Raw genomic sequence first — 27466 nt, forward strand, 5'->3', positions numbered from 1 at the left:
GCTTTACCGATGCACATATAATTCCTCATTTTGAAACTCAACATGAGTGTATATCAAGTGTATATCCGTGTATATCTTGCTGCATTAGAGCTTTCAGTGCAGAAGGAAAGTACAGACAGTGCAGACATCCATAGGAATTACACAATGAAGATGAAATAATATAATATAACAAATAATAAAATAAAGAAAACAAAATTAAAATAATGCAATATAGCAAAGTAATAGAATATTTACAGATGTAAAATTTTGAGATTTTATGTACAAATGGACAGTTATAATATACAATGTATAGTTACAAGAGATTTAACTGTTCAGACTGAATATAGCGTGAGGGAAAACTGTTCTTGTGCCTGTTCTGGTGCTCGTTGCTCAGTTCAAACAGAATGTGGGCTGGGTGTGTGGGGTCCAAAGTGGTTTTCTTAGCCCTTTTTCTCACTTTGGAGGTGTAAAGATCTTGGAGGTTGGGCAGGGGGGAACCAATAATCTTCTTAGCCATCCTGACTGTATGTTGTAGTATGTTGAGACTGTATGTTGTAGTCTCCTGATGTCTGATTTGGCAGCTGAACCAAACCAGACAGTTATAGATTAGATGAGCATAGGACTCAATGACGGCAGAGTAGAACATTAGTAGAATATTAACTGGAATCAGCACTGAAATGACTGAGAAATCAACATGTGTCTCTGAGTGTATAAGAGCAGAAATCCATGAAAGAGACCTACAGTAGAGATCATTCCCAGAGAACATGAGACTCTATCTAGCTGTCTTTGCGCTCCTGGCCGCAGTTCACTGCGAGGAGCTCTTTAATGGGTAAGTTCAGATACTTATTGCCATATGTCAGCCCTGTTTCTTGTTCAAAATGTCCTAATTATCTTTTTTTATTCTTGATAGAGACCAAGTTCTCAGAATCCAGGCAGAATTTGAAGACCACATTCAGGTTTTAAAGGAGCTGGAAAAGAACCTGGATTGGGAGGTATGGAATTCTTTACTGGTTAAATATGTCCATATTTTAGGGTCAACTGATCACATATGCAATATGACATGAAAATATACATTATGTGACCTTATAGCTGGATTTCTGGACCCATGGCTTCTCTACTGAACGGCCTGTTGACATCCGTGTGCCTCACACCAGTCTGAATGCCGTCAAAGACTTCCTCAGGGGACACAACATCACTTTCACTGTCATGATCAACAATGTGCAGGTGAGTTATTTTCAAAAATCTAAAATAAAAAAAAAGGACATTGAAAGTCTTGCACAATAATTTCTAGAGGAAAATCAGTAATTGATTTCATTCCTATAAATCCCAATAGTTAAGGAAGTCTTGTGATTTTTTTCTTTCTTTCAGTAAAGTATTTGTAATACACAAGTTTTAACTGTGTCTCAGGAACTTTTGGACAGGGAGAGAGCAGAGATGGTTATGAATGCAGAGGTGAAATACAAGACCAAGGGCTTCAACTTTGCTACTTATCACAACCTAGAGACTGTAAGTATGTGCTGACTTTAGCAAAAACTCATGCATAACCATATTTATATACATTATATCATGCATTTCAAACCTAAACAAAACATCTAAAAGTTTTTATTCACTTCAGATTTACAGTTTTATGGACAGCCTTGTTGCGAGTCATCCTAACCTGATCTCTAAAGTGAAGATCGGCAGCACTTACGAGAACCGTCCTATGTATGCCTTGAAGGTGAACAGATTATGTCATCATAAACACAGATTACAGACTGATATTTATGTATGTATATATGTATATTTATTTGATTTGTCATATTTTCAATGTGTCCAGTTCAGCACTGGTGGAGAGAAAAGGCCTGCAGTCTGGATTGATGCTGGAATCCATGCCAGGGAGTGGGTTTCTCATGCCTCAGCAGTGTGGATTGCTGACAGGGTGAGTTTATAGCAGCATTTATATCATTATAAGCAAAATACTTCAAAATAAGCTTTGTTTAGAGTTTGAATGTTTGGTCAATGTGGTGACAAAACAAGTACAGAGTAACAATTTACTATAATAGTCTAAACAGGAACCATAAAATAGCTTAGAACTTGCAGATACAACCAAATCTGCTAGACAAAAAATAATCTACATAATAAACCTATAACATATATTTTTTAACATTCTGATCTGATCCTTCTGACTCCCTAGATTGCCGTAGACTTTAAGGAAAACCGTGCCCCTGTGCCCAATATCCTTAGTAAAATGGATATTTTCCTGATGATTGTGGCCAATCCTGATGGATATGTTTTCTCCCACCTCACTGAACGTGTAAGCAGTCATTCATTGTTTGCGTAAAGCACATGTTTCGAAGCATGTATAATGACATTGCTAATTAACATTACCTCAGCCAATTCACCGTTTGTGGCGTAAGAACCGGTCTGTGACCTCTAACCCCAAGTGCCTTGGTGTTGACCTCAACAGAAACTGGGATGCTGAATTTAGTGGTATGTTCATACTGTCATTTTAGAATTTTATTGTTGAAACAGATTGAAATTACTTTGTCTTTTTAAATGTCTCTACGTTTTCTCCAGGTCCTGGAGCAAGCGATGACCCCTGCGACGAAGACTATCGTGGTCCTTCTGCTCAATCCGAGATTGAAGTGAAAAACATTGCGGACTTCATCACGAGCCACGGCAACTTCAAATCCTTCATGACCCTCCATGCTTACTTACAGCTCCTAATGTATCCCTATGGCTTCAATGGCACAAACGCTCCTGACCAGCCTGAACTGGTTAGGAAATCTACATCCATAAAGCTCCTTGGTTTTCTTCTGAATCGTGTTTGTTTTACATGATCTCACTGTGACAAATTTGTATGTGTCTGTTCTAGCATGAAGTGGCCACACAGGCAAACAAAGCCCTCAATTCTTGGCATGGCACCATTTATAAAGTTGGCAGTATCTTCCACACTATTGGTAAGTGGATTGTGGATACATTTTTAACCACTTACTAAGACATGGCATATGTTGTTACATTGCACAGTTTGATTACATTCGATTAAATACATTTTGACCATAGTTTTGTCATTGGTTTACGTTACAATCAATATTTTTGATAGAAATTGCGTTCAGGTACCATATTCGACAAGATTCATGATCATCATAATTTTGATTCATGATTCATTCATCTTTTTTTTCACTCAAACACATTCAAACGCTATATCTACAGCCCGTTTTGTTTGTTTTTTATGCAAAATTAAGCTCAATTAATCTTTTTTTTTTCTCCCACCCCTAAAATCTACAAGTATTTAGTGTTTTTAAGGTCTGTTATGGTCAAATTTGTATTTTTTATGAGACATATGAAATGAGAGATTAAAGGAATAGTCCACCCAAAAATTTAAATATATGTATTTATTTACTCACCTTCATGTCGTTACAAACCTGTATGCATATCTTTCTTCACAACTCAAAAGTCATATTTTTATTAATGTTGGTATTGAAATGGTTTCAGTTCCCATTTACTTCTATGTTTTTTTTTTGTTTTTTTTTGTCCATACAATTAATTTAAATGGGAACCAAAACTGATTGATCACCAACATTCTTCAAAATATCTTCTATTGTGTTTTGCAGAAGAAAGAAATGCATACTGGTTTGTAATGACACGAGGGTGTGTAAATAATAATAATTGTAATTTTTTGGTGGACTATCCTTTTAAATGGTGTCTCAAGATGCATGTTATAAAAGACTAAAGAGTTTGGAGAAAAAGCGGTATCAGTTACCAGAAATGACTTTAACCTGCATGTTTTATTTCAGAGCAAGCTAGTGGTGCAAGTGTTGACTGGGCTTACCAACGTGGCATCAAATATTCCTTTGCTTTTGAGTTGCGTGACACAGGCAAATACGGATTCCTCCTGCCTGCTGACCAGATCGTTTCCACTGCAAGGGAAACGTGGCTTGCTCTCAAATACATTATGCAATATGTTTGTGATCACCCTTATTGAGAGAAATGTACTAAAGCTTCAATAAAGGTCCCAGAGGATATATGCTGCATATGAAATGTGTCATTTGAAAATATTATGCTTCCGCGTTGTCCCAAATAACTTGATTACTTTTTCAGTCAGAGCAGGTTATTTTCCTTATAAATGAACGTTATCCGTAATAAAATATTAAAAACCTATTTTATTTCAGCAAAGGCTACATTTATTATTTTCATTTAGAACATCAAGTTAAACTAAAATAACTAATACTTGAGTCAGACCCCTCAACCTCCCATAATTCATTGTGTTTCCACCATACTTTCCAATTCTGAATCCAGATGAGAAGTTTTTCCACCTGGAGATGAAAAGTGTACAAGAAAGAGGCCTTCATTGAATATATTGTCACACATAAAATCTAGTGTATATTATACTTTATTCTGCAACAAATTGAATGGTCAAAGCCAGAGCATGGTTGCGTTACTTGCAATATTTTCTAAAACACGATGACATGAATTTAGCAAATCCAGCAACTATTTTTTTCCCTCGTAAACAAACTTAAACTGTGAGATAAGACCTTTTAAATTGTTTAGTACATAGAATCCCTGAGAAATATGCTGCAATGTTCACCTGGAAAAGACACACACTATCAGCACTGATATTACTGAGAAATCAACATGTGTCTCTGAGTGTATAAGAGCAGCAATCCATGAAAGAGACCTACAGTAGAGATCATTCCCAGAGAACATGAGACTCTATCTAGCTGTCTTTGCGCTCCTGGCCGCAGTTCACTGCGAGGAGCTCTTTAATGGGTAAGTTCAGATAGTTTCTCTTTTCCAGTGACTTATTACCATATTACAGCATTGTTTCTTATTCGAAATGTAACCTAACTGTCTTTTTGATAGAGACCAAGTTCTTAGAATCCATGCAGAATCTGAAGACCACATTCAAGCTTTGAAGGAGCTGGAAGAGGACGTGGATTCAGGGGTATGACAGTTGTATGCTGACATACTTCAGTTTTCAATTAAACACCTAAAATATTGAGGAATATATATTTTGTGACCCTACAGCTGGATTTCTGGGCCCATGGCTTCTCTACTGAACGGCCTGTCGACATCCGTGTGCCTTACACCAGTCTGAATGCCGTCAAAGACTTCCTTTGGGAAAACGACATCCCTTTCACTGTCATGATCAACGACGTGCAGGTGCTAGCAATGAAACCGAATTAAAACCAAACTTTAAAATCGAGATCAAAAACGTGAATTGAAATGATCAATATGTGCAGAATGTTAACTGTCACCTTAAGTTTTACATGGTAAACCTGTGTAGATGGTTCATTTTGTCCCAGAATGTGCACAGTTATGCTGTTTTGTGTTTTCAGCACAGAACATAACCGCAGATTAAACAGTAACATCCAATATTTTACTGTGTTTTAGGAACTTTTGGACAGGGAAAAGGCAGAGATGGTTAATAATGAAGACATGGAACGCAAGACCAAGAGCTTCAACTTTGCTGCTTATCATGACCTGGAGACTGTAAGTACTACAAACATATGCATGACATAAGAACGATGTAATGCTTTTCAAATGTTTACATTTGTATTATTCACTTCAGATTTACGCGTTTATGGACACTCTTGTGGCAAGTCACCCTAACCTGATCTCTAAAGTGCATATCGGCAGCTCCTATGAGAACCGTCCCATGTATGCCCTGAAGGTAGTCTGATAGTCTGATAGTACAGATTATATGATTGTGAACTGAGATGTTAGGTTTTTCATCTTTTTATACACTGATTCCAGTTCAGCACGGGTGGTGTGAGTCGACCAGCGATCTGGGTTGACGCTGGAATCCATGCCAGAGAGTGGGTTACTCAGGCTTCTGCTGTGTGGATTGCCAACAAGGTGAGCGAAAGGAAAAAATGATGTCTGTGTAACATAAAACTAATCATTTTAATTTTGTGTTCTAATCGTTGTTGTATTTTTAGATTGCTTCAGACTATGGCGTTGATCCCTCTGTGACCTCTCTCCTTGGTCAAATGGATATCTACTTGATGATTGTGACCAACCCTGATGGATATGCTTTCACTCGCTCCAATGTAAGTCACCTGTTGTTGAACTTACTTGCTGATGGTGCATTCGTTTAGCACTGATAACACTAAAATAGATGTCCTGAGCAATCAAACCTATCTTGTGACAGCCCAGGACTCTGTAAACAGAAATAAAGAGTCAATCTTTAGCCAATCAAAAAACTAGCCAATTTAGAAAGGCTCTCTGCTTGTTAATCATTTTGCAAGTATAGTCTTTTCTGACATGTATTTAGAGGCCTATTAAACCTAAATAGTTATTTATATATTTAGGCTATATATAAATCCTGATAAAAATGACAAAACTCATAACCTTTTAAACCTAAATAATAATATATTTATAAAAATGAAAGCTAATTCAAAATATGAATAAAAACTATAACAGTATGCATATAAAGGTTACAATTTTGGAATACATTTTTTTTTTTATGCTTTTAAAATGAGTATCTTATGCTCACCAAGGCTCCATTTTTTATTACAGTAAAAGTTTTTCTATTTTAATATATTTTGTTAAAATATAATTTATTCCTGTAAATCAAAGCTGAATTTTCAGCAGTCATTACTCCAGTCTTTAGTGTCACATGATCCTTCAGAAATCATTCTAATATGCTGATTTGCTGCTCAAGAATCATGTCTCATTATTATCAATGATGAAAACAGTTGTGCTGCTTAATTCTTTTTGTGTGGAAACCGTGATACATTTTATTCCAGGATTTTTGAATGAATAGAAAGTTCAAATGAACAGCATTTATTTGAAATAGAAATCTTCACATTATAAATGGCTTTACTGTCAAAAATCATTTAATGTAGAGTTCATATGTATTGTACAAAAAGATATTACAGTTCATATTGAAGAGTTTAATATGTTCTATGCAATAAGTTTAAGTTCTATTTAAACTTAGGCTTACAGCACCTTTAAAAATATATATTTTTAGAAGCATTACTAAAGACATTTGTGCCTGTACATTCAGAACCGTATGTGGCGTAAAACTCGTTCGGTGAACGCTGGCTCCTCCTGCCGTGGCACTGATCCCAATAGGAACTGGGATGCTGGTTTTGGTGGTATGTAGATAGTCATTCTCTCTTGTTGAAACAGCAGACCATGATTTTCTCATATTACCATGGACATTTTCTCCCAGGTACTGGAGCCAGCAAGGATCCCTGTTCCGACTCCTACCACGGTCCCTCTGCTAACTCTGAGGTCGAAGTGAAAAATGTTGTGGACCTCATCAAGGGCCACGGCAACTTCAAATCCTTCATCTCCATCCACTCTTACTCCCAACTCTTAATGTATCCCTACGGTTACACATGCACAGACATTCCTGACAAGTCCGAGCTTGTAAGCCAATTCATATCTTTATCAATATACTACAATACCACAACAGTTTTCTACTTTGGTTTGTCTTATATCTCATCCGATTGATTTATTTATCATTTTATATGATTTTTATTTTCTTCTGACTATTATTTTACTCAGTTTTTTAAGTAATGACCTGTGAAGCACTTTGAGCTGCATTTCATGATGGTGCTATACAAATGAAAACAATATATTGTTTTTATGTATTGTAGCATGCTGTAGGCACAGCTGCGATAAAAGAGCTCAGCTCCCTCTATAACACCAGATACCAAGTCGGAAGCATCTGCAAGATTATCTGTAAGTAGACTGTATACTCTGTTTGAATACCAAGATATGACTTATGTATCTGATTGGGAATACCGGCCTGTTAAATTTCAGACCCAGCAAGTGGTGGAAGCATCGATTGGACCTACAATATTGGCATCAAATATTCCTTTGCATTTGAGTTGCGTGACACTGGCTTCTACGGTTTCCTACTGCCTGCCAACCAGATCATTCCCACTGCAGAGGAGACGTGGCTTGGTCTCAAATACATTATGGGATACGTTCGTGATCACACTTATTGAGAGAAATGTGAAAATGTGTTGAAGCTTAAATAAAAGTCCTACACACCCTTTGCTGAAGTGGTTATTTTGAATAAGTATGTGGTTAAATGTTGATCAACATATTTTGCCATTATATGGTGACAAAGTTTGCCCTGTCGCAGTATATATATATTTTTGCACTTTATAATATTTTTATTAAGTTGTGTTGTTGTTATTATCAAAAACGTAATTTGCAGATTTATAAAATTGGCTGTTATTTTATCAGTATTCTATAACACATAGACTGTAAAAAATATAACACTTTGGGAGTCTGGACAGATAAACAGGTCATAAATAGGCCTAAATACATACATTTCTTCGTGACTTTATTATTATTATTATTATGAATTATATTATATTAATTCTAATTAATTTAATTTCTTATATTTTACTTTATAAAAATTAGACAATTGTTTTCGGAAGAATTAAATGTATCTAAAGTCTTTATTTGTCCTCGAGGTGATTTTAGAAGCAGCAGATTCAGCATCGTGACGCAGTTTTCCCGCCTTCCACTTTTTTTCCTGTCAGTAACTTTATTCGAGTAAACCAAGTAGCCTTTTTCATCTAGAACTGAAACATGGGTTTCTTAAAACAACTAGACGTTGAAAATTTCAAATCGTGGAAAGGAAAGCAAACTATTGGCCCATTTAAAAGGTTTAATTGCATAATTGGCACTAATGGATCAGGTGAGTTGGTAATTAAGCTAATTTGCGTGGCTAATCTTACCAAACCGTGACTGTATTTTGCTCGTTAACGCGACGCTAATCAAATTATTAGTCATTTCGTCAAATAACGTGCTTTATTAAGATGCTTTGCGTGTTACATGCTTTTTTAACTAACAGTTATGTTAATGGTTAACAGTACCTTACATTCATTTATATGGTGTCGATTCCTGTCAGTTATCTGAGTGTCAGCGTCATTTTTTATGGGAAAGAGCGATTAAATAAAGATTTATAAAATGAATGGCGCCAAAACATATAATTTGTGTACTAAAAGCGTACCAGTTATCTAAGAGACCACCAGTCTAAGGGACATATTCATAGTATTATATAGCGTGTAAATGCCATGGTACTATCTTTTTATACCATAATTTTACCATGTTACCACCAGTCTAAGGGATATAACGTTACATATTTAAAGTATTATATGGCATATTATGTCATATAGTCTAATGTAGTATAGTAGTAAGAATATCATGTAACGTTAAATACCATGGTACTATCTTCTCATACCATAATTTTACCATGTTACCACCAGTTTACTGTGGTACATTTGAACTTCATGTAGATGTTTTGCATGCTAAAATGTTTAGGAGGCATCATCAGTATGGATTAGTGTCATTGAAACACTTTTGATTGTTGTTTTTCTCCTCTGTAGGCAAATCTAATGTCATGGATGCTCTTGGATTCGTGATGGGAGAGAGGGCGGTAAACCTCCGTGTGAAGCACACCAGAGATCTCATCCACGGTGCCCACATCGGCAAACCCGTGTCGACCTTCGCCAGTGTGACCATGATCTACTGTAGAGACAATGAGGAAATAACCTACAGTAGATGCATTTCGGGTGAGTGTGATTGAGCTCTGCTAGAAATGAATGGTAAAACCGAACTGAATCCTTTTCTGATGGAAAGATTCACTTTTTACAGGGGAATCTTCTGAGTATCGTGTGAATGGTAAACAGATGACTTTGGTGAAGTACACTGGAGAGCTGGAGAAGATCGGCATTGTGGTGAAAGCGAAGAATTGTCTGGTGTATCAGGTGCTTCAGTGAGAAAATGGTCAACAAATGCCGTAGCATTTGGTTATCATCATTTGATTTATTGTTATTAATCGTTTTTTTTTTTTTATTCTTACACTAATCATGGATTTATTTGTATATCAGGGTGCTGTGGAGTCAATTGCCATGATGAATGCCAAAGATCGAACAAAGATGTTTGAACGAATCAGCAACTCTGGAGAGCTGAAAGCTGACTATGATGCCAAGCTAGCGGTCCTGCAGAAAGCCAAAGAGGACACCCAGTTCCATTTCAACCGGAAGAAAGCGGCTACAGTTGAGAAGAAACAAGTCTTCAAAGATAAGACTGAGGTAAGACCTGTCAGATGTTGAAATATTTTCATATGATGCATCTCTTTGACAATGTATTTGTCTCGATCTTGTCAGGCGGAAAAATATCAGACACTGGTGGACGAACTCAGAGAAAGCAAACTCCAGCTGACCCTCTTTCATCTCTTCCACAATGAGAAAAGCATAAACGCACAGTCAGAATCACTGAGGGACGCACAGGAGGCCGCGGCGCAGCAGAAGAACAGCCTGGATGTCTGGGAACAAACTGTGAAGGCTCAGAAGAAAGAACATGGGCGTCTGAACCGAGAACTTCAGCAGTTGGAGATGGAGATCAGGCGAGTCACTGCAGTATAAATTATACTGCTAATCCTTGCATTAAACATTACTTTTACATTAAAAAAACATTACTTTATAAAAAAAAAAAAAAAATATATATATATATATATATATATTTCTTGATGCCAGATTCAAAAACTAGAAAATGCCTTCCTAAAGTAGAAAGAGCTGGAGTTTGGGAAACATTAGACAAAATTCTAAAAGAGACCCTGGCTCCACATCACTCAGATACTGAATCAGAGCCACCAAAAAAGAAATTTGATCTCCTCTGGTTGGGCTCTGATACAGAGTCAGATGATGAAACATCACTGGAATCCAGCCCTCTTGCTAGATACAGAGCAGTGCCCAGCATAAGCCTTGAACAATGCCCTTTACAATAGCGGTGTGCACACAGCAAATGTCATGACAAGCTGGTGACTCTTGCACTCAAATATCTTGCAACTCCTGCTTCAGCTGTGCCGTGTGAGAGACTATTTTCACTTGCAGGACTCAATAGTGCACAAGCAGAGGGGTGCTCTGGCACCTGAGAATATTACTGTATGCCTTTAGCAGCTGGCTAAATGTTGACTAGAAAAATAAGATGTCCTCACATGTCAGAATAAGTTGTGCTGTGTGGCAATCAAAGAAAATTTGTGAAATTGTTCAATCTGATTGTTCACGTTGTTGGATATAGCAAATTATAAAATAGGCTCGTTTGAGATGAGCAAAATCTGTGCGGATTCTGCAGTCAGGCGCAGTTACTCCACCGACTGTGCTGTGCAAAAGCACGATGGGAAACGGCACAGCTTAATCCTCATTGGTTGAAACAACAGTGATATATTGTTCTCTTTTAAAATGTTTAATTTTAAAACTCTGGTATCATGTTTTTTGTTTGTTTTTTGTGTGTAATTTATACACAAAAAAACAAACAAAAATATGAACTCCATATAATATTTGAATATTCCCAAAATCTGACAGTGCGATCTCGCTATGAGTTATGTGATTGTCATATTTCAAAAAAACAACAACTCTATGATAAACATGTTTTTCGAATGGAATTATATAACAAGTACTTTGGGTGTCTTGTTCATTATATTTATTTTCATATAAAAGCAACTGAAGACAGAACCTAAATTACATCCAGTTTATTAGCATGAGTGAATCCTGCGATATCTGCCTTTGATCTCGCAGGTGTCTGATCCACTATGAGAAAGGAGAAAGTCTGTCTTGCCTGCACTTTTTCAGTCCTCCCCTCACTGCAGCCGCCTACTCTTGCCTACATTTCAGACGAGGCGTGGCACATCTAAAATGAGCCTAATAAACGTATTAAACAAAAAATGGTGTATACTTAATTTTATAAGGTGTGATTATAAAATTTGAATCTGTTGACAGCCCTATTATTTTATATATATATATATATATATGTGACAATTTACATATTATATTGTTATAATTAGTATTCATCAAATCTATATACATTACATATATATATATATATATATATATATATACACATACATACACTAACAGAAATATTTAAATAGTTTATTCAAATAATTAATATTATTTAATATTTAAAATATACATATGTAACACTTTACTTTATATAATATAATTCTTATAAATGCACACAACATTTTACCTATTATTAATCAAATGAATATATATACATTACATGTATATATACACAAACAAATATTTAAATATTATTATATATTATTTAAAGTAAAATATACTTATAAAATACTTAAATTAACTTTATTTAATGTAATTCATATATATATATAATATATGTATATATATTTAAATTAATAATATTCGTTACTTGTTTATATGTGTGTGTGTGAGTGATTTTTTTAAATATGTTTTTGCATACAATTTTGTGTGAGAAAAACTAGAGTAATGGCTGCAGAATTTTTCTAAATATTATTTTATTTATAAATCTCACTGCAGAATGTTGTTCTTCCAGATCTCAGGAGCAGATTCTTAATCAGCAGAGGCCTCAGTTCATCAAAGCTAAAGTGAACACCTCCCACCACGAGCACAAAGTGGATGAGGCGCAAAGATCGCTTCAGAAGAACCGGAGTCAGCAGGCCAAAAAGGAGCAGGAGCTTGAGGAGCTAAAGGGAGAGCTGACTGAGCTGGAGAAGGCCTGGACGGTCTCTGAGAGGCAGATGGAGGAGGAGGAGGCTCAAAGAGGAGACGGAGTGCAACTAGAGGAGGCCCAGGTTAAAATCAATGTTTTGTGAACATTCCCTCTATAAGGACAACATAATTGCATTGGAAAATAATAATCACTGAAATAAAGTAGAGGTGAAAACATTAAGATGTATTATGTTACACACTGTTTGACTTTGTACAGATGGAGCGGTATAAGGAACTCAAAGAGCTGGCCAGGAAAAAGGGAGCGATTTTAAACCAAAGCGCAGAGAAGCTGCACTGGGAGATAAAAGCAGACCGTGAGAAGCTGCAGTTTGACCTGAGGAGGAAAAGTGAGATACAGGTAGGCTTCTGTCTTTATGTGAGTGTCTTTTTGCGATATTTTGATATACAGTAAGTAACTCTGTAATTGTTTATTTGTTCTTATTTTATCATCGACTGTTTACTTGTCTTTAATATGGAACAAACGATTATTTTTTCAATCGATTAATCTAATCTAGGTTTTTCGATTAATCGAACAATTATTTTTTCCCTCACAGTTAATCTATTGATTCTGAATAATTGATTAAACCTTTGGTTAATTTACCGATAAATAATAACCAATCATTTACAAATAAATTATATCCGCAACTAATCTATGTATGAACTTTTACTTAATGATTTTTTGGCGATTTACAGCAGCAACTGCTTACAAGTATGAATCCTGTAATGTTTTGTTCATTCAGGAGATTAATGTTATGTTCATTCAGCTATATGATCAAACAGTTGAAGTCACAACAGCATTATAACTAACCATGCACATTTATATTAAGCACAAAATATGAGGCTGACAACAGTATTCTATTGCTGTGTAAAATTACACTGCCATAGTCCAAATAATTACACTGCCGTCTCGTCTTTTTGAGGTCAGAGCCCCGGGATGTTTTCTTTCTTTTCAGATGCCCCTGCATAAAAGTTGTGCTGCTGTGGTTTGCCATTTCAGTTTTACAGGGTGTACAGAGCAGGGTGTTTAGATTGGGCTGGATATTTTTGTAATAACAGCTGATTTTCAGCATGCCCGGGAGCCGCCATCATTGGGGAATATAAATAGCGTGACGAATTGACACATTCCATGTAAATACACTAATTTACGACGCGTCGTTCAAGCACTAATTTGAACTTCATATTAGTTACGCTAGTAGTTTTAACTGTGGTATCGAAATTGGAATCAAGAATTGTTCAATTTCACTAGTTTCTAAAATGTTGCAGGGTTTTTCCTGGGTCAAAATTGTGGTGGCTGACCGACATGGTCATCCACACACAGCAAAGAGTACCCTAGTACCCACATGATCCGCAAGCCCAATATTGACAATAAATGTTCAATTTAAAATAAATACAAAGAAACAGTTTGTGATTTTTTTCTTATCCTATTTATTCATGAAAAAACGATCACTGTCAGGCTAGATAGTAAAAGAAAGCGATTACAACTTATTTTACATGTACTGTAAACATCATCGATTTGCTACACATTGTCATAGGCAGGCCTATACATACTGTGGATTATTAAGGCTAAATTTTACTAAACACTCTTGCTAAATGAGGTAAGCACACTTACTTTCTCATTTCAGATGTGTATGCTCTTCTAAGTAATGATTTGTTATACACCGATTCAGACACTGACGGCAGACCAATTGCTTTAACCATTCATTATAATGAATCGGCTCAAAGTAGTCATTAGGTCGCGAATCGGACTTTAGCGGACGTGTTGTGTGGGAATCCTGGCTGTTAGGACATCACGAAAGATTTGTCAACACACACACAAAAAAAACACTTCAAACTGGACAGATATATATTTTATTTTTTTTGCCGTTTATTTAAAGTTATGGCAGCTGCATGTGCGAAATACTTGTCACAAGTTGTAAGAGAAGATAAGGCAACTTTTTTTTGACTGCAATTCAGCGCTAATTCAGCAAAAATATTCTCCGAATGCACCACGTGAAACATGGATTCGTTCTTCCGACCTTTAGGATCAGTTGATTTTGATGCAAGGGAGGGACCAAAGACAGAACTGAAGACGGAGAGTGCCCGCGCGGGGGTGGGGCGCTGTGATCGTTCTCTCCGTCACTCCGTCAGTAGCCTGCTTCACTCACAAAACCCAACTACAGATCAAATAAGGCTTTGGCGGGACAAAAAATCTTTTTGGCGGCCGGCAAAAAATTTTCAATGTAGGAAAAACCCTGTGTTGGTGTTCATAACCTTATTAGAATAAAAGGCTACTGGGTTCAAAAACAGTGAAAAAAATGTGGTGGGGCCAGTAGAAAAGTAAAAATGTGGGCTAGTAGAAAAAATCCTTAGCACTGAGCCGTGTGATTTATTTCATGATATAAATGTTTGTTTGCAGGCAAATATTAAACACTCTCAAACTCGGATGGAAGATTTCAGCAGAAGGGCAGAGAAGCTGGAGGAGTATGCCAACACTACTATGTATGACACCCTTAAATACCTCTGCACTAATAAGAACCAACATTATAGAGCTTGTAGGGATGTGATTAAAGATTTGTTTTGTGTTATTGTATTAATTTACAAAAATATTACTGTAACTGAATTGTATTATTATTATTTATTTAACATTATTCAGTTGAACGGTCAGTCACATCTTATTCATTTTTTCTGAAGGAAAGCTCTGGAGGAGCAGTGTCAGCAGGAGGAGCAGCTGGCAGAGGAGCTATCGAGAGGCTCCATACGATTGGAGGAGGTGAACGAGGAGCTCGTGCAGGTGCTGACCAAACTGCAGAACGCTCGGCTGGACAGCCAAGAGAATCGACGACAGCAGAAACGAGACGAAGTCCTTGAAAGCCTCAGGAGACTCTACCCTGATACAGTGGTACGGTAACAATCAGCTTACACAGCCCCCTAATGCCAGTCAAGCAGATTAGACCTTATGTTTCTTGTCATCTGTTAGATTGAAGCATTGCAAGAAATTGTGGAAACATTTTAAATATTTTCGTTTTTGACAGTAACATCAATACTGTCAGTAGGGGGGTGGTTTCCACAAAAATAATAAGCAGGAACTGTTTTCCATATTGATAATTATTAATGATTCTTGAGCAGCTGATTTCTGAAGGATCATGTGACACTGAAGACTCGAGTAATTATGCTGAAAATTCAGCTTTGCATCACAGGAATAAATAACAATTTTAAATGTATAAAACAGTATTATAATGTAATACAGTAATATAACGAAATATTTGTATAATTGAAATGAACTGATTTTACTGTATTTTACATTAATTAAATGCAGCCTTGGTGAGCATAAGAGACTTCTTTCAAATTAGAAACTTCTGTTGGTTTCTTAACTCATTTCAGTATGGCCGTCTGGTGGACTTGTGCCAGCCCATCCACAAGAAATACCTGCTCGCCGTCACCAAGCTGTTTGGCAAGAACATGAACGCTATTATTGTGACGTCTGCCAAAGTGGCTCATGAATGCATCCGATTTCTGAAAGAGGAAAGAGCCGAACCAGAGACATTTCTTCCTATTGACTATATAGAAGTGAGTGACTCATCAGTGAAAGCCCTTCATAATTAATTACTTTGCTTTATTTTTTATTTACTTATACAGCTTTTCCTATGGTTGGATTTGCAAAGAGTGTTCTTTAACTGTATGTGCATCAGGTATACCCTCTGAACGAGCGTCTGAGGGAAGTGCAGGGAGCCAAGATGGTGGTGGATGTGGTTCAGTGCGCTCAAAACGCCCCTCAGCTTAAGAGGGTGATTCAGTTTGTGTGCGGGAACTCCCTGGTCTGCGATTCTGTGAGAGACGCCCGTCGCATTGCCTTCGATGGCCCTGAGCGCCTTCAGGTGAGTACATGCACATGTATGACACAAAGATTACATCATTATTTCAGGCCGATTACGTTTACAGTTATCTTGTGTTGCATGTAAAATGTCTTGTTTAGACTGTGGCTCTTGACGGCACCTTGTTTCGCAAGTCTGGGGTGATCTCCGGAGGCTCCTCGGACCTGAGCAAGAAAGCTCGACGCTGGGATGAGAAGGATATGAATAAACTGAAGGAGGAGAAGGATAAGCTGTCATCCGAGCTGCGTGTAAGTGTCCCAGATTGCTAATAGACACTATAGATACCTGTGCGGCAATAAAAACTGAAAATCATGTCGAAAGTCCAAAATCCTGCTATATATTAAACATTAAGTACATGTTGACTAGTTGTGGTTTTGTTTCTTCATGCAATGAAGTCATAGTCAATTGGTCAGCATTAGGGATGTCAATTTTCACAAATTCCCATGATCGATCGTCGTTTAAATTAACGATCAATTAATCGATTAATCGTTAGCCTTAATACTGCGATATGCGTCTGCAGTGGCTATAACCGCATGACAGGGTCTGCAAATGCTGCTCAAAACGCTATGTTCCTCACCAAATCAATTAGAATGGTTTTAAATATAAATAAAGGGCTAGTAGGATTGTAAAATGTTTCGATGTGATTGATAATTAAATTAATTATTTAATAATCAAACATAACTACTAATACAACGTGTCACCAACGCCGCCTCATATGCGGTTAGAATGTGTGACTGTTGTGGACGCGCTCTTCCTGGAACAACTGCACGCGCTGAATGAATCTGCTACCGTTAAACTGGAGCACTTTGTTAGCACGTTATTTATCTAAAAGAAACGCATCCTATATGAGATTAATCAGATATATTCAAAATAAAAATAATATTACAAATTATATCTGCACAAAATGACGCAAATTCATGCACAAGTGAACTTGAACTAAGTTACGTGCCATTCATTCAGAACTACTCATGTTGTGGACGCGCTCTTCCTGGAGCAACGCGACACGGCAACTAAACCCAAATAATTCACAATGTTTTATTACAATATTGTTCTCTTTATAACCTTATGTAATATTACAGTCCCAATAGTCATTATTAGTCGTGCACTGCCGTTTGAGCTGCGCGCGCTGAAGCTGACGCTTTACTACAGAGTTAATTCTTAACCAAATGCATCCAATATGAGATAAATCAGATATACAGTAGATAGGCCTACAGAAAATAAACAGTATTACAACTTACATTTGCACAAAACAAAAGGCTGCGAATGCACACGCAAACTTATAGTCATGATGAAGGTGTAAAATGGTCCCAAACATAACTCCGGGGCGCTCGCTTTACTTGTTTCGCGGTTGAGCAGCGCGCACGCGCATGAAGACCTGCTTAATCGATGATCGATAAGTTGTATCGATTAAATGTATTATCGACAATTAAATACATGCCTAGTCAGCATGTATTTAATGTTTAATATATAGCAGGATTTTGGACCAATGAGATTTCAGTGTGGGCGTGGCTACTTAGATTAAATATTCTTATTTGTATGGAAGAGATTCACTTTCTCTTGATCATGTCATACAGTGTTATATTGCAGGCCTATATTGTTGATGTATGTGCAGGCCCTGATGAAGCTGAGGCGTAAGGAAGTGGATTTGAAGCAGATCAGGGCTCAGTCTCAGGGAAACCAGACTCGCCTCAAATACTCCAATACAGAACTGGACTCCATACGCAAGAAGAGCATCCCAGCTTCTCAGGCTGCAAGTCACACTCTTTCTTCTTTCTTTCCCCTTCTCCATTGTTGCATGACATTTAAACATCTCTAATACTCTTATGAAATCTTTGTGTGTGTGTGTGAACTTTAGGAGATTTCCAAACTCCGAAGTGAGCTCTCCAACCTCGAGGCCCAGTTTGAGATACAGACTGAGAATGTAGAACTAAAGGATAATGAGATGACGGCCGTCAGGAACAAAATTCACCAGGTCAATTGATTTAAGTGTAACATGATCTCTTTGCGGTTTTACGTGGTCATGGAAAACTAGGAAATATCAAGGAATTTAAAGTTGTTCAATATGAGTTTTTGTTGTTGTTATTCATGCCAATAATGACAGCAAGGTGGCACAAATGTACACTTAACTGCTGAGATTATAGTTTTACAGTATTTAGTCAATCTCTTTAAAAACATTCTTCTTCTAAAAAAAAAAAAAGTATTGATCAATATCATTCCTCCATGCTAAGCTCTCTTGTGGGTTGATTTTGCTCCTCTTAGATGGAGGACGTGGTGTTTGCAGACTTCTGCGTAGAGATCGGTGTGGCTAACATCCGTGAGTATGAGCAGGATTATCTGCGACTGCAGCAGGAGCTTGAGAAGAAGCGGTAAGACCTGCACAAACAAATCCTAGCCATGTTATCACTGGCATCACAGTGCATTTGTACATTATGGCATGAAATATTATGTGAACTAAATCTGGCTAATTAAATCTCCTGATTGTCCAGCCTTCAGTTTGAGTCCCAGCATACCCTGCTAAGTATCCAGCTGGAGTATGAGCAGGCTCAGTTGAAGAAACTCGTCAAACAGATGAAGAAAATAGAAGAGACCATCGAAAAAGAGGAGAACATCGTTATTAGCTTGAAAGAGGCAAACTCACTCACTCCACTTTTGAGACACAACATTTGACATTTTGACTACATTTATCTTTTTTTTACTCTGTTTAGTGTCATGTTGAGCTGGTACTGTAAAAAGGTTCTGACATGTTTGGTTTTTATATTTGAAGTACTGCTGTCTGTTCCCCACGTCTCCACCAGGTGGAGGACAGACTTTTGATAGCTGTGGAGAAGACACAATCAAATCTCCTAGAACTGAACAACCAGCTGTCAGAAAAGACAACTTTAGTTAACACTGCCAAGATAGAGCTTGACAAGACTCTTAAAGGCTCACAGGAGAGAAACAAGTGGGTGTCTGAGCATGATAATGGTTGATCTGAGAAAAAATAGATGCTAATAGTTGGTGTTATTTATTTGATTTATTTCTCCTGGTTGTCTGCAGGGTGCTGATGAAGCTTCAGAAGGAAACGATCTGCGCTGAGGCAGCCCTAGAACAGCTGAGACTGAGCAGACACAACCTGCTGCTGGGCTGTAAGATAGACAACCTACCGTTGACACTGATTTCAGGAGATCTGGATGACATCAGTGACATACAGGTGCAAACAGAGGGTCAGATCTACTCAAAATAAGGCAGCACAGATTATATTCCCTTTTGTATTTTTCCTATTCTGCTTGTTAAGTGTCCTCTAACTTTATTGCAGCTGGACTCAGAGTCTCAGAGCATCAGCACGTTGGATATTTATGAAAGAGAAGCGCAATTGATGTTTGACTATTCAACACTGGACAAGAGCCTTAAGGTGAAAACATGACATTAAAGCAGTCTCACTCAGAGCGGTCATTCTTATGCTGTAGATAGGGTTGTTGCGATAACCGTAATATTGTAGTACCGCGCTATTGACAAGCCAACCGCAGAGGAATGCAAGTAACCGCAATATTCACGTTTTCTTTTTTCATAAGGCTATACCCTGCTTGTTTTGAATTTCATGCACGTGTATTTAATGTTAAATAAGTTAATAATGATAACAAGACTGTGTTTATCATGGTGATTTGTACAGAGGCTTCGTGGATTTGCACTTAACAAGCCTAAACAGACAGTGAATGAGAGAGATCGACTGAGCGCGTGCGATTACCTGCGTCTGTCTTTGAGGTCAAGTCATATATTTGTGAAAAGGTTGCCGAGTCCAAGGAAAGCGAAATATTTGTCGTATCATCCTTTTAACGTTTAAGGGTATTTACCATGAATGGTTGCATTGAATCAATGCCGTTGGTCTCTATTAAGTTAAGCTTCAGCGTTACCCATGCGACGCATTGCTGGTCAGCTGAGCCTTGAAAAGTGGAGCTCAAAGTTAAAATAATTAACACCTTGTATCATTACATCTATCTTTTAATGAATCAGCGTTTTGAACGTGTTTGTTGAATGAACAGTTTAATGACTCACTCAAAGACAGTCCCTTGCCGCCACCTAGTGACATAACAATGACTACGTTTACATGCAGCCAATAACCCGTTCAAAACCGGAATATTAGCAATAACCCGGTCGCGCACGGCCATGTAAACACCGGCAAAAACCCGGATATGCTCATATCCCGGTTTTTAAAAACCCGGATATGATCCCTGGGGTACCCCTTTTCTAACCCGAATATTTGGTCATGTAAACGCGTATCGGCATACCCCCATCAAAAGGAACATTGATTTGTGTTCCGCGCATGTTCTATTCGCAAGGAATCTTGGTCTTTTGAAGAGAGACGGCGCATACAAAAACCCGCGTGCAGTATACCGGAAGTAAACAAGAAGTAGAGGTAAACATGGCGAGATGCAGCACAGCACCACACTTTTGGAGCGAGGAGGAAAGCGCAAACAAAGGCGATCGCTATCTGCCCCGAACTATTCATTATCCGCGTGCTGCTGCTGTTGTTGTCTTTGGATACAGGAAGAAGAATCGGAAATGACGCATATTGCGTATTAAGGTTGTCCGTACGTCCAGACGCTAACCGTGCGTCGCCGTTTACATCGGGATATTGCCAATTGATTACAAATTCCATGTATACAGGAGTAACTCTCTCTGCTCACGCATGTAAACGGGTTATTCTGAATGTTTCAGAAACCCAAATAGTCACCTTAACCCGACCATAACCCGAATTTTAACAGCTTGTAAACGTAGTCAATGTAACTGCGTGCTGAATGACAGCCTGTCTATGCGCAGAGACGAAGACGATGATACTGGTGAAATATCAGCAGAAAGCCTCTTATCCAGTCAGATTCAAGGATCGGAACTAACGGTTATACATATAAAAATAGCCTAATGCCTGGTTCAGATTACACGATTTTTTTGTCTGTTACGATAGTCACTGTGTCAGATTACACGATTTTGACTCCTAAAAATCTTGTCATGTCGTGGACAAGAAACATGTCAGACTACACGTTGTTTTCCGACCTGTCATCACGAGCCGTTTCACACACTCATTCACTTGCACATACACACGCTCACTCACATAGCCTACACACACACACACACACACACACATACACGCACACTCTCTCTCTCTCTCTCGCGCGCTGTCGTCGTGGAGGACCGTTAAAAAATTAAACATGCTAGTCTTTATGTCGTGATGTCGTGAAGCATCGCAGATGCGACGTAGGTTGTCGCCCACTATGACACACTATACGAGATGAAACGATGTCATTTGCGAATCCCCACGACACCCTACGTCAAACGGATCGTGCCAAAATCGGGCTAAAATCGTGTAATCTGAACCAGGCATAACAAGCTTATTGTCAGGTTTATGTTCTGTTATGTTGATCCTTACTTCGACATTCTCTTCTGTTTACTTCACTTCCTGTTTCAAAGCTGTTTAGTTTCGGTTACATTGGTTACTGAATATGTCCTCATTTTTGTGCATGCTGACCACATCGTAACACTTATTTATATAGCAACAAATAAATCAAAATAAATAAATGGCGATAATATCGCATATCGCGCTATTGAGCCACTCAAAATTACCGCAAGGGAAAATCCTTCACCGCGACAGCCCTAGTTGTAGAAGTGATTTTGATTTATTGTGTGTGTGTAGGCCCTCACTGATGAGAGTGAATTGGAGGCTCAGTTGGAGAAGCTCAAAGAGAGCATCTCTTCTCTGGAGTCCGTGATCATGATGTCCAGAGCTCCCAACCTGAAAGCTCTAGAAAAGATCAGAGAGGTTAAGGACAGCTACCGGGAAGTCATGGATGGTACGAGACAAATATGTATACATTTCATGGTGGGGAATGGGACTACTCCTGAAATAGCCCCTCTATTAAACTTTCTACATTTAAAATTTTTAGTTGCCTAGGTAGTCTATGTCTATTAGCTTTGAGATTATCTATGGTTAGTTTTAGTTTGTAATAATAACCCTTTTTGGGTTTAAATTTATTGTCGTAACGCATCCATCAATCACATAAAACATTGATCATGTTTGTGTGTTTTTACCTCTCCATACTCAAAAACCCTCAGCTTTTGAGACAAGCACACAAACTACTAAGAAATGCGGTCAGGAGTTTGAGCAAGTGAAGACCAAACGCTTCCAACTCTTTAATCAGTGCTTTGAACATGTGTCTATCGTCATCGACCAGATCTACAAGAAGCTCTGCAGAAACACCAGCGCTCAGGTCCATGCTTGACTCACTTCTTCAATGACTTGTTCATTCATTTTTATTTTTGTATGAAACGTTGTTTTTACTCACGTCCTTTAGGCCATTTTCAGCGCTGAGAACGCATATGAGCCTTACCTGGACGGCATCAACTATAACTGTGTGGCTCCTGGGAAACGATTCATGGCCATGGACAACCTGTCAGGAGGAGAGAAGGCCATCGCTGCTCTCGCTTTGGTCTTTGCCATTCACAGGTGAAAAACAGCATAAGCACATAAACAAACTTCTTATAAAGTAATATCTGACTATAAATACAGATGTTTTTGATGTGGGAGAAAACTGTAAAGATCATTGTTGTTTAATCTTAGCTTTCGTCCTGCCCCGTTCTTTGTGCTGGATGAAGTGGATGCTGCCCTGGACAACACAAACATTGGCAAGGTAAGACCAGCCTCACTGTCTCAAAAACGTGCTTTGATATTCTTTATCTGCCATGATAGAAAGACATCGTTTCCTTTCAGGTTACAGGATTTTTCCGGATGATGTCCAGAGAAAGCTGCCAGATCATTGTGATCTCCCTGAAGGAAGAGTTCTACTCGCGGGCAGACGCTCTCCTTGGAGTCTATTCTTCGGTATACACACATCCACACTGTATCACATCAATCTCATCACTCATGGTCCATTTAGAGTCCCCATGTCTGTAGGGTCTGATTTTTCCCCTTTTTTTCAGTTTAATGCATAACACTGAACGCGTAAGCAGTGCATATTTTTTACGCTGCCCATGTTATCAGATTAGAGCATTCACACTGCACGCAGAGGCGGTGCGGCAGCGTGGAGCAGAGCAGAAACGGCAGTGCTGCCATCGTTTCAGCGCCAAGTCTATTTTTTGCTGTGCCTCTCGCGCTGAATTTAAGCCACAGTGCATTGTTCTTGTTCAAAATAGCATGAAAAATAACACATTTCACCATAAAATCATACAAGTGAGGTGTTTCACAATCACCATATGACATTCAGCGCTGTGAAAAAAATAAAGTACAAGAAAACGCATCATTGCCAGAAGTTTTTGCCCAAACTTCAAAGGCTTGTTTAATTAAAACTAGATAACCATGATGCATTTTTTTTTTAAGAATCAATGAATTGAAAGTTCAAAGGAACAGCATTTATTTGAAACAAATCTTTTGATACATTATAAATGTCTTTACATTGTCTTTAAAGAAAAAAGAATGAACTCCAAACTCTTAATGTATGAGCTTTTTCAAAGTAACCACCTTTTTCTTACAATATAGCTCTCTCTATATATATATACACAGGTATATGCACCAACATATGATAACATTTGGAAATAATGTTTTGTTATAATATTTGAAAAATATTGTTTACAGAGGTGTATCAAATTTTTGTTCTCAAAAAGTAGACAAACCATTCATTATATACCAGCTTCCTTTATTAGCAGGAAGTACATCAACACAGAAATTAAACTTGTTTATCAAAAAAATTAAATAATGAGTCTTTTCAAATTCTGGATGCTTTTTGATTCATGCCAGTTGTATCCGAGTTCTCTCATTTATCATGCATCCCCTTTTTTTGCTTGTCGTCACAGTTTGATGAATGCATGTTCAGCCGTCTTCTCACCCTGGACCTCACCCCATACCCACTGAACGATGAGAACGGCACAGAAAAGAGAGATGGACAAATGATTTAAATGGGTTTACGGCAGATAATGCCAGAACTGTTCTACTTCAATGTTATACTGTGAAAGTTAGAAAAGTAGTTACATTTTAAAGTGTTTCATGTGTTTGCTTTTGTTCAATATGTAAAGTAATTTTAATACAGTTTTATTGTTTGCGTTTGCAAAGATGTTTGTTTGAATTTCTTCATTAGTGGTTGTGCAAACTGTACACTTTGACCTGCCGCTCTGTCACTAGGGTGGAGTTTCAGCAAATCCTCAGCCTCTGTTATTCCATTCTCTCTTACTCTCTGCTTCTCTCCTCGTTTCCTCAAATGTAAAGCTTTGCTTTCTTTAGCAACTCCAATGGCTTCTTACACAGTGGTCATTGTCCCTCTCAGGAACAGTCTTACCAGTCTGGATGCAGTGCAGTTCTTCCTCTGGGTTAGTTTGCTTTCTCATCTATGTTTGTTATAATTTGTAATGCTATCGGGGGTTTTCTAGGAATGCTTTTAGTAAACAAGTCGAAGTAATTCAAATATAATTGAAGTGACCATATTGTTGGATAAACTAAGCATTCACACCGTTTAGAAAAGGTAGAAAGCATAATTTAGTCAAGTAATGTATGTACTGCTGTTAATTCAGGTTTAACTGTTTATTTTAGGTTGGTTATCTATTATCTTAAAACTATAAAATAAAAGTTGCATCAGTATTTCTTTCAAACTAATAGTTTATTCTCAAACACAGACGTCAGCTATCACAGTTCATCACGACATTCCCGTCCAGCTCCGATGGGAATACTCATAGTTCACAGCTACTTAACACACACATTGTGGTCTATTTTAATTTTGTTTACTTTGCACAATGCAATTGTGAAAACCTGTTTGTAATTTTGTTTTTGAGGCAGCTGTATGTAAACAAACGCTAATACAGTCACAGATTATCATGCAAAAATGTAAAACGCTCCAAATTATGTAGCATTTAAAAAAAGAAGAGATCGCATGAGCATATTTTTATATTTGCAGGTGAAAAAACTGAAGGACTTGGAGAGGGAAAAGGACCTTCTGTGGATGGGACTACATGCTTTAGAGCAGGTTCGAGAGAGGTTATGCTCCAGCAAAAAAGAGATTCAGGAGTTCCCAGACACCCCCACCCTGTTGTTGGCTCAGATCCACAGAGTGAACAGGGCATTGAGGAATCTATTGTGTGACTCCAGGAATCCCACCAATCCTGCTCAAGGCAGGCCTTCAATGGAAGGTTATGTTCTTAAACAGTAATGCATGTCAAATCACTGTAAAAGTTCTTGTTGTTCTATTTTTAGTCAACTATTGAAGTCAATGTATTGAAAAGCCGTTTACCTTTTTATCAGGTACTGAAGGACATCTGCCCTCTCCTGCCTGTTCAGAAGAAAGTGCTTGTTTTTGATCAACTGTTTATTCTGATGTCCTGTACTGGATTTTGTGCTTTCAGAATATATTCTTCTTTGAGTGGCTTGAAATCGTTTTATGTGCAATAATCATGAAAGCTTACCAATATTGATGTTTACAAAATGTGCAGTACACAACTAGAGCCCACTGTGGATTTAATGAATCCATGTGTAATGTAAAAGTGATGTAATGTAAATTGTCATTAACCCTCTGGTCCTCTTTAGTCACTTTTGACTTTAAATGGTAATGGTAACTTAATCGGAATGATTACGAAACCTGTTACTTTTTGTGGCACTGGCCAGAACAGAAAAAATTTACATGATTGTAAAAGGCTAAATGTCAAGAGAGAAAAAGTTACACTGGCACTCTTCACTATAGGAAATTAATCGGAAATGCGAAAAAATATATAAATGCAAAGAATTTTTTGGGTGTACAATCCACAAATCATCCACGATGCAAAAAAGCACATGGCAATGAGGTTAAAATCTAAACCATCAAGAGTACAAAATAGACAAACATACACATAAATGAACTGGTGTGGGCGTAAATTGCAAAATTTAGCCAAGAGACTGAACTAAGAGGTTAAAATAGATCAATCCCAGATGGGTTAAATTCTGATAAAACATTTCTTTTTTTGTTACATTTAATGAATTTTGATGAGAAACAAAATGCTTTGGACTCTATTAATGTAAAAGCACCATATTAACATTTCAAACAAATGAAAAAACAGAAAGTTACACAAAACCTAAAGTCTTGGTTCTCAGTAACTATACAGGATCTAGTGGCTACACCATGATGGTATTACAGGTGATTTTCATTTCTTTCCACCAGATGGCACCAATCTGCCTCCATTCATGGATTTTGGATTTGGATTGACTCTATTTTGACTTAAATACTGAATGAATTAAAAAAAAGGTGAATATTCACTAGTAGCCTACCATACACATTTAAATACTATTAAACGCGATGACGTAACGATGAAGTCATAGAACAAACTTTCTACAACGTCGCCTGCGGGCCGAATCACATCATCCACAGCCGTGCTGATATAGAGCCATGCACGGCTACTCTACTCGTGTGATATTGCTTATATATTTGGGGGTCCTCGGCAACCCAGAGGGATGTAAATGACTCATAAATATAGAATAATGAACATATCCTGAGGTTTCACCAACTGACCAATCCTGACTCGAGAGGAAAGCAGATTCCAATCATAAATATGTTATAAAATAATATTACCTTTTCAAATGTGTCAAGTTTAATACAGTTTATTATTATTATTTTTTATATCAATTATTTTATATATATTATTATTTGTGACTGTCTTACGATATATGTCAAGAGTCGAGACTTTTATTTTGAAGAGTAGTTTGATTGTGTTCATCTTGGCGCTGAGTTCAAGCGTCGGTTACAGTTCAGTGTACAGCGCGTGCAGAATGAAATCAAACTGATTGCCTGAGAACCATGTTGAGGAGAGTGAGCAGCTCGAGCAGCGGGAAGAGCAGCACTTCACGGCGGAGCAGCTCTGTAGGCTTCGATGAGTTCGGCTTTGCTCTCAGTAAGAAAAGAGTCAGGAAACTCCAACACAGATGTCATGACTACAGGTAGATGTTGACTAATACATACGTACTAGTATTGGTAACACTTACGTATATGTTACTACCTGTTTTGTGTGTTCAATGCATGTGTTTAGTTGAGCTTTCAGTTCTTTTCATAACTCGAAATATAATTCAGTTCACGTGAATAAACACTATACTGTGATGATGTGCACTCGACAAGTAAAACATTAGGAGCATGTTTAACTGTTTTCATCAGTTATCCTCAGCCTAATCCAGTTAAA

At 37.7% G+C, this 27466-nt stretch overlaps 3 protein-coding genes across 3 annotated transcripts; all 3 read left to right on the forward strand.

Moving 5' to 3' along the window:
* The first annotated feature begins 631 nt into the window (after positions 1–631).
* Positions 632–3983, forward strand: cpa2 (carboxypeptidase A2 (pancreatic)). The gene is made up of 11 exons (XM_082158872.1): positions 632–808; positions 890–971; positions 1069–1203; positions 1387–1485; positions 1595–1696; positions 1796–1897; positions 2153–2272; positions 2352–2448; positions 2536–2735; positions 2834–2918; positions 3756–3983. Exons 1-11 carry the CDS (start codon positions 744–746, stop codon positions 3941–3943), a joined length of 1275 nt encoding a protein of 424 aa, XP_082014998.1. The 5' UTR covers positions 632–743; the 3' UTR covers positions 3944–3983.
* A 146-nt stretch (positions 3984–4129) lies between these two features.
* Positions 4130–7970, forward strand: cpa4 (carboxypeptidase A4). Its single transcript, XM_082158873.1, has 11 exons — positions 4130–4728; positions 4822–4903; positions 4987–5121; positions 5353–5451; positions 5531–5632; positions 5716–5817; positions 5901–6011; positions 6971–7061; positions 7139–7338; positions 7569–7653; positions 7735–7970. Exons 1-11 carry the CDS (start codon positions 4664–4666, stop codon positions 7920–7922), a joined length of 1260 nt encoding a protein of 419 aa, XP_082014999.1. The 5' UTR covers positions 4130–4663; the 3' UTR covers positions 7923–7970.
* Positions 7971–8358: 388 nt separating this feature from the next.
* On the forward strand, positions 8359–27083 carry smc1b (structural maintenance of chromosomes 1B). Its single transcript, XM_082158963.1, has 27 exons — positions 8359–8626; positions 9318–9503; positions 9586–9698; positions 9822–10025; positions 10101–10339; positions 12289–12547; positions 12682–12822; positions 14860–14942; positions 15135–15342; positions 15825–16010; positions 16133–16318; positions 16417–16563; positions 17928–18083; positions 18171–18287; positions 18575–18681; positions 18802–18943; positions 19111–19256; positions 19352–19505; positions 19611–19706; positions 21981–22137; positions 22400–22554; positions 22639–22790; positions 22905–22974; positions 23055–23165; positions 24134–24643; positions 25225–25456; positions 25569–27083. The coding sequence occupies exons 1-25, from the start codon at positions 8518–8520 to the stop codon at positions 24233–24235; spliced, it is 3726 nt and encodes a 1241-aa protein (XP_082015089.1). The 5' UTR covers positions 8359–8517; the 3' UTR covers positions 24236–24643; positions 25225–25456; positions 25569–27083.
* Positions 27084–27466: the final 383 nt, after the last annotated feature.

The sequence above is a fragment of the Leuciscus leuciscus genome (genome assembly GCF_965113295.1).
Source record: "Leuciscus leuciscus genome assembly, chromosome: 25".
Lineage (NCBI taxonomy): Eukaryota > Metazoa > Chordata > Actinopteri > Cypriniformes > Leuciscidae > Leuciscus > Leuciscus leuciscus.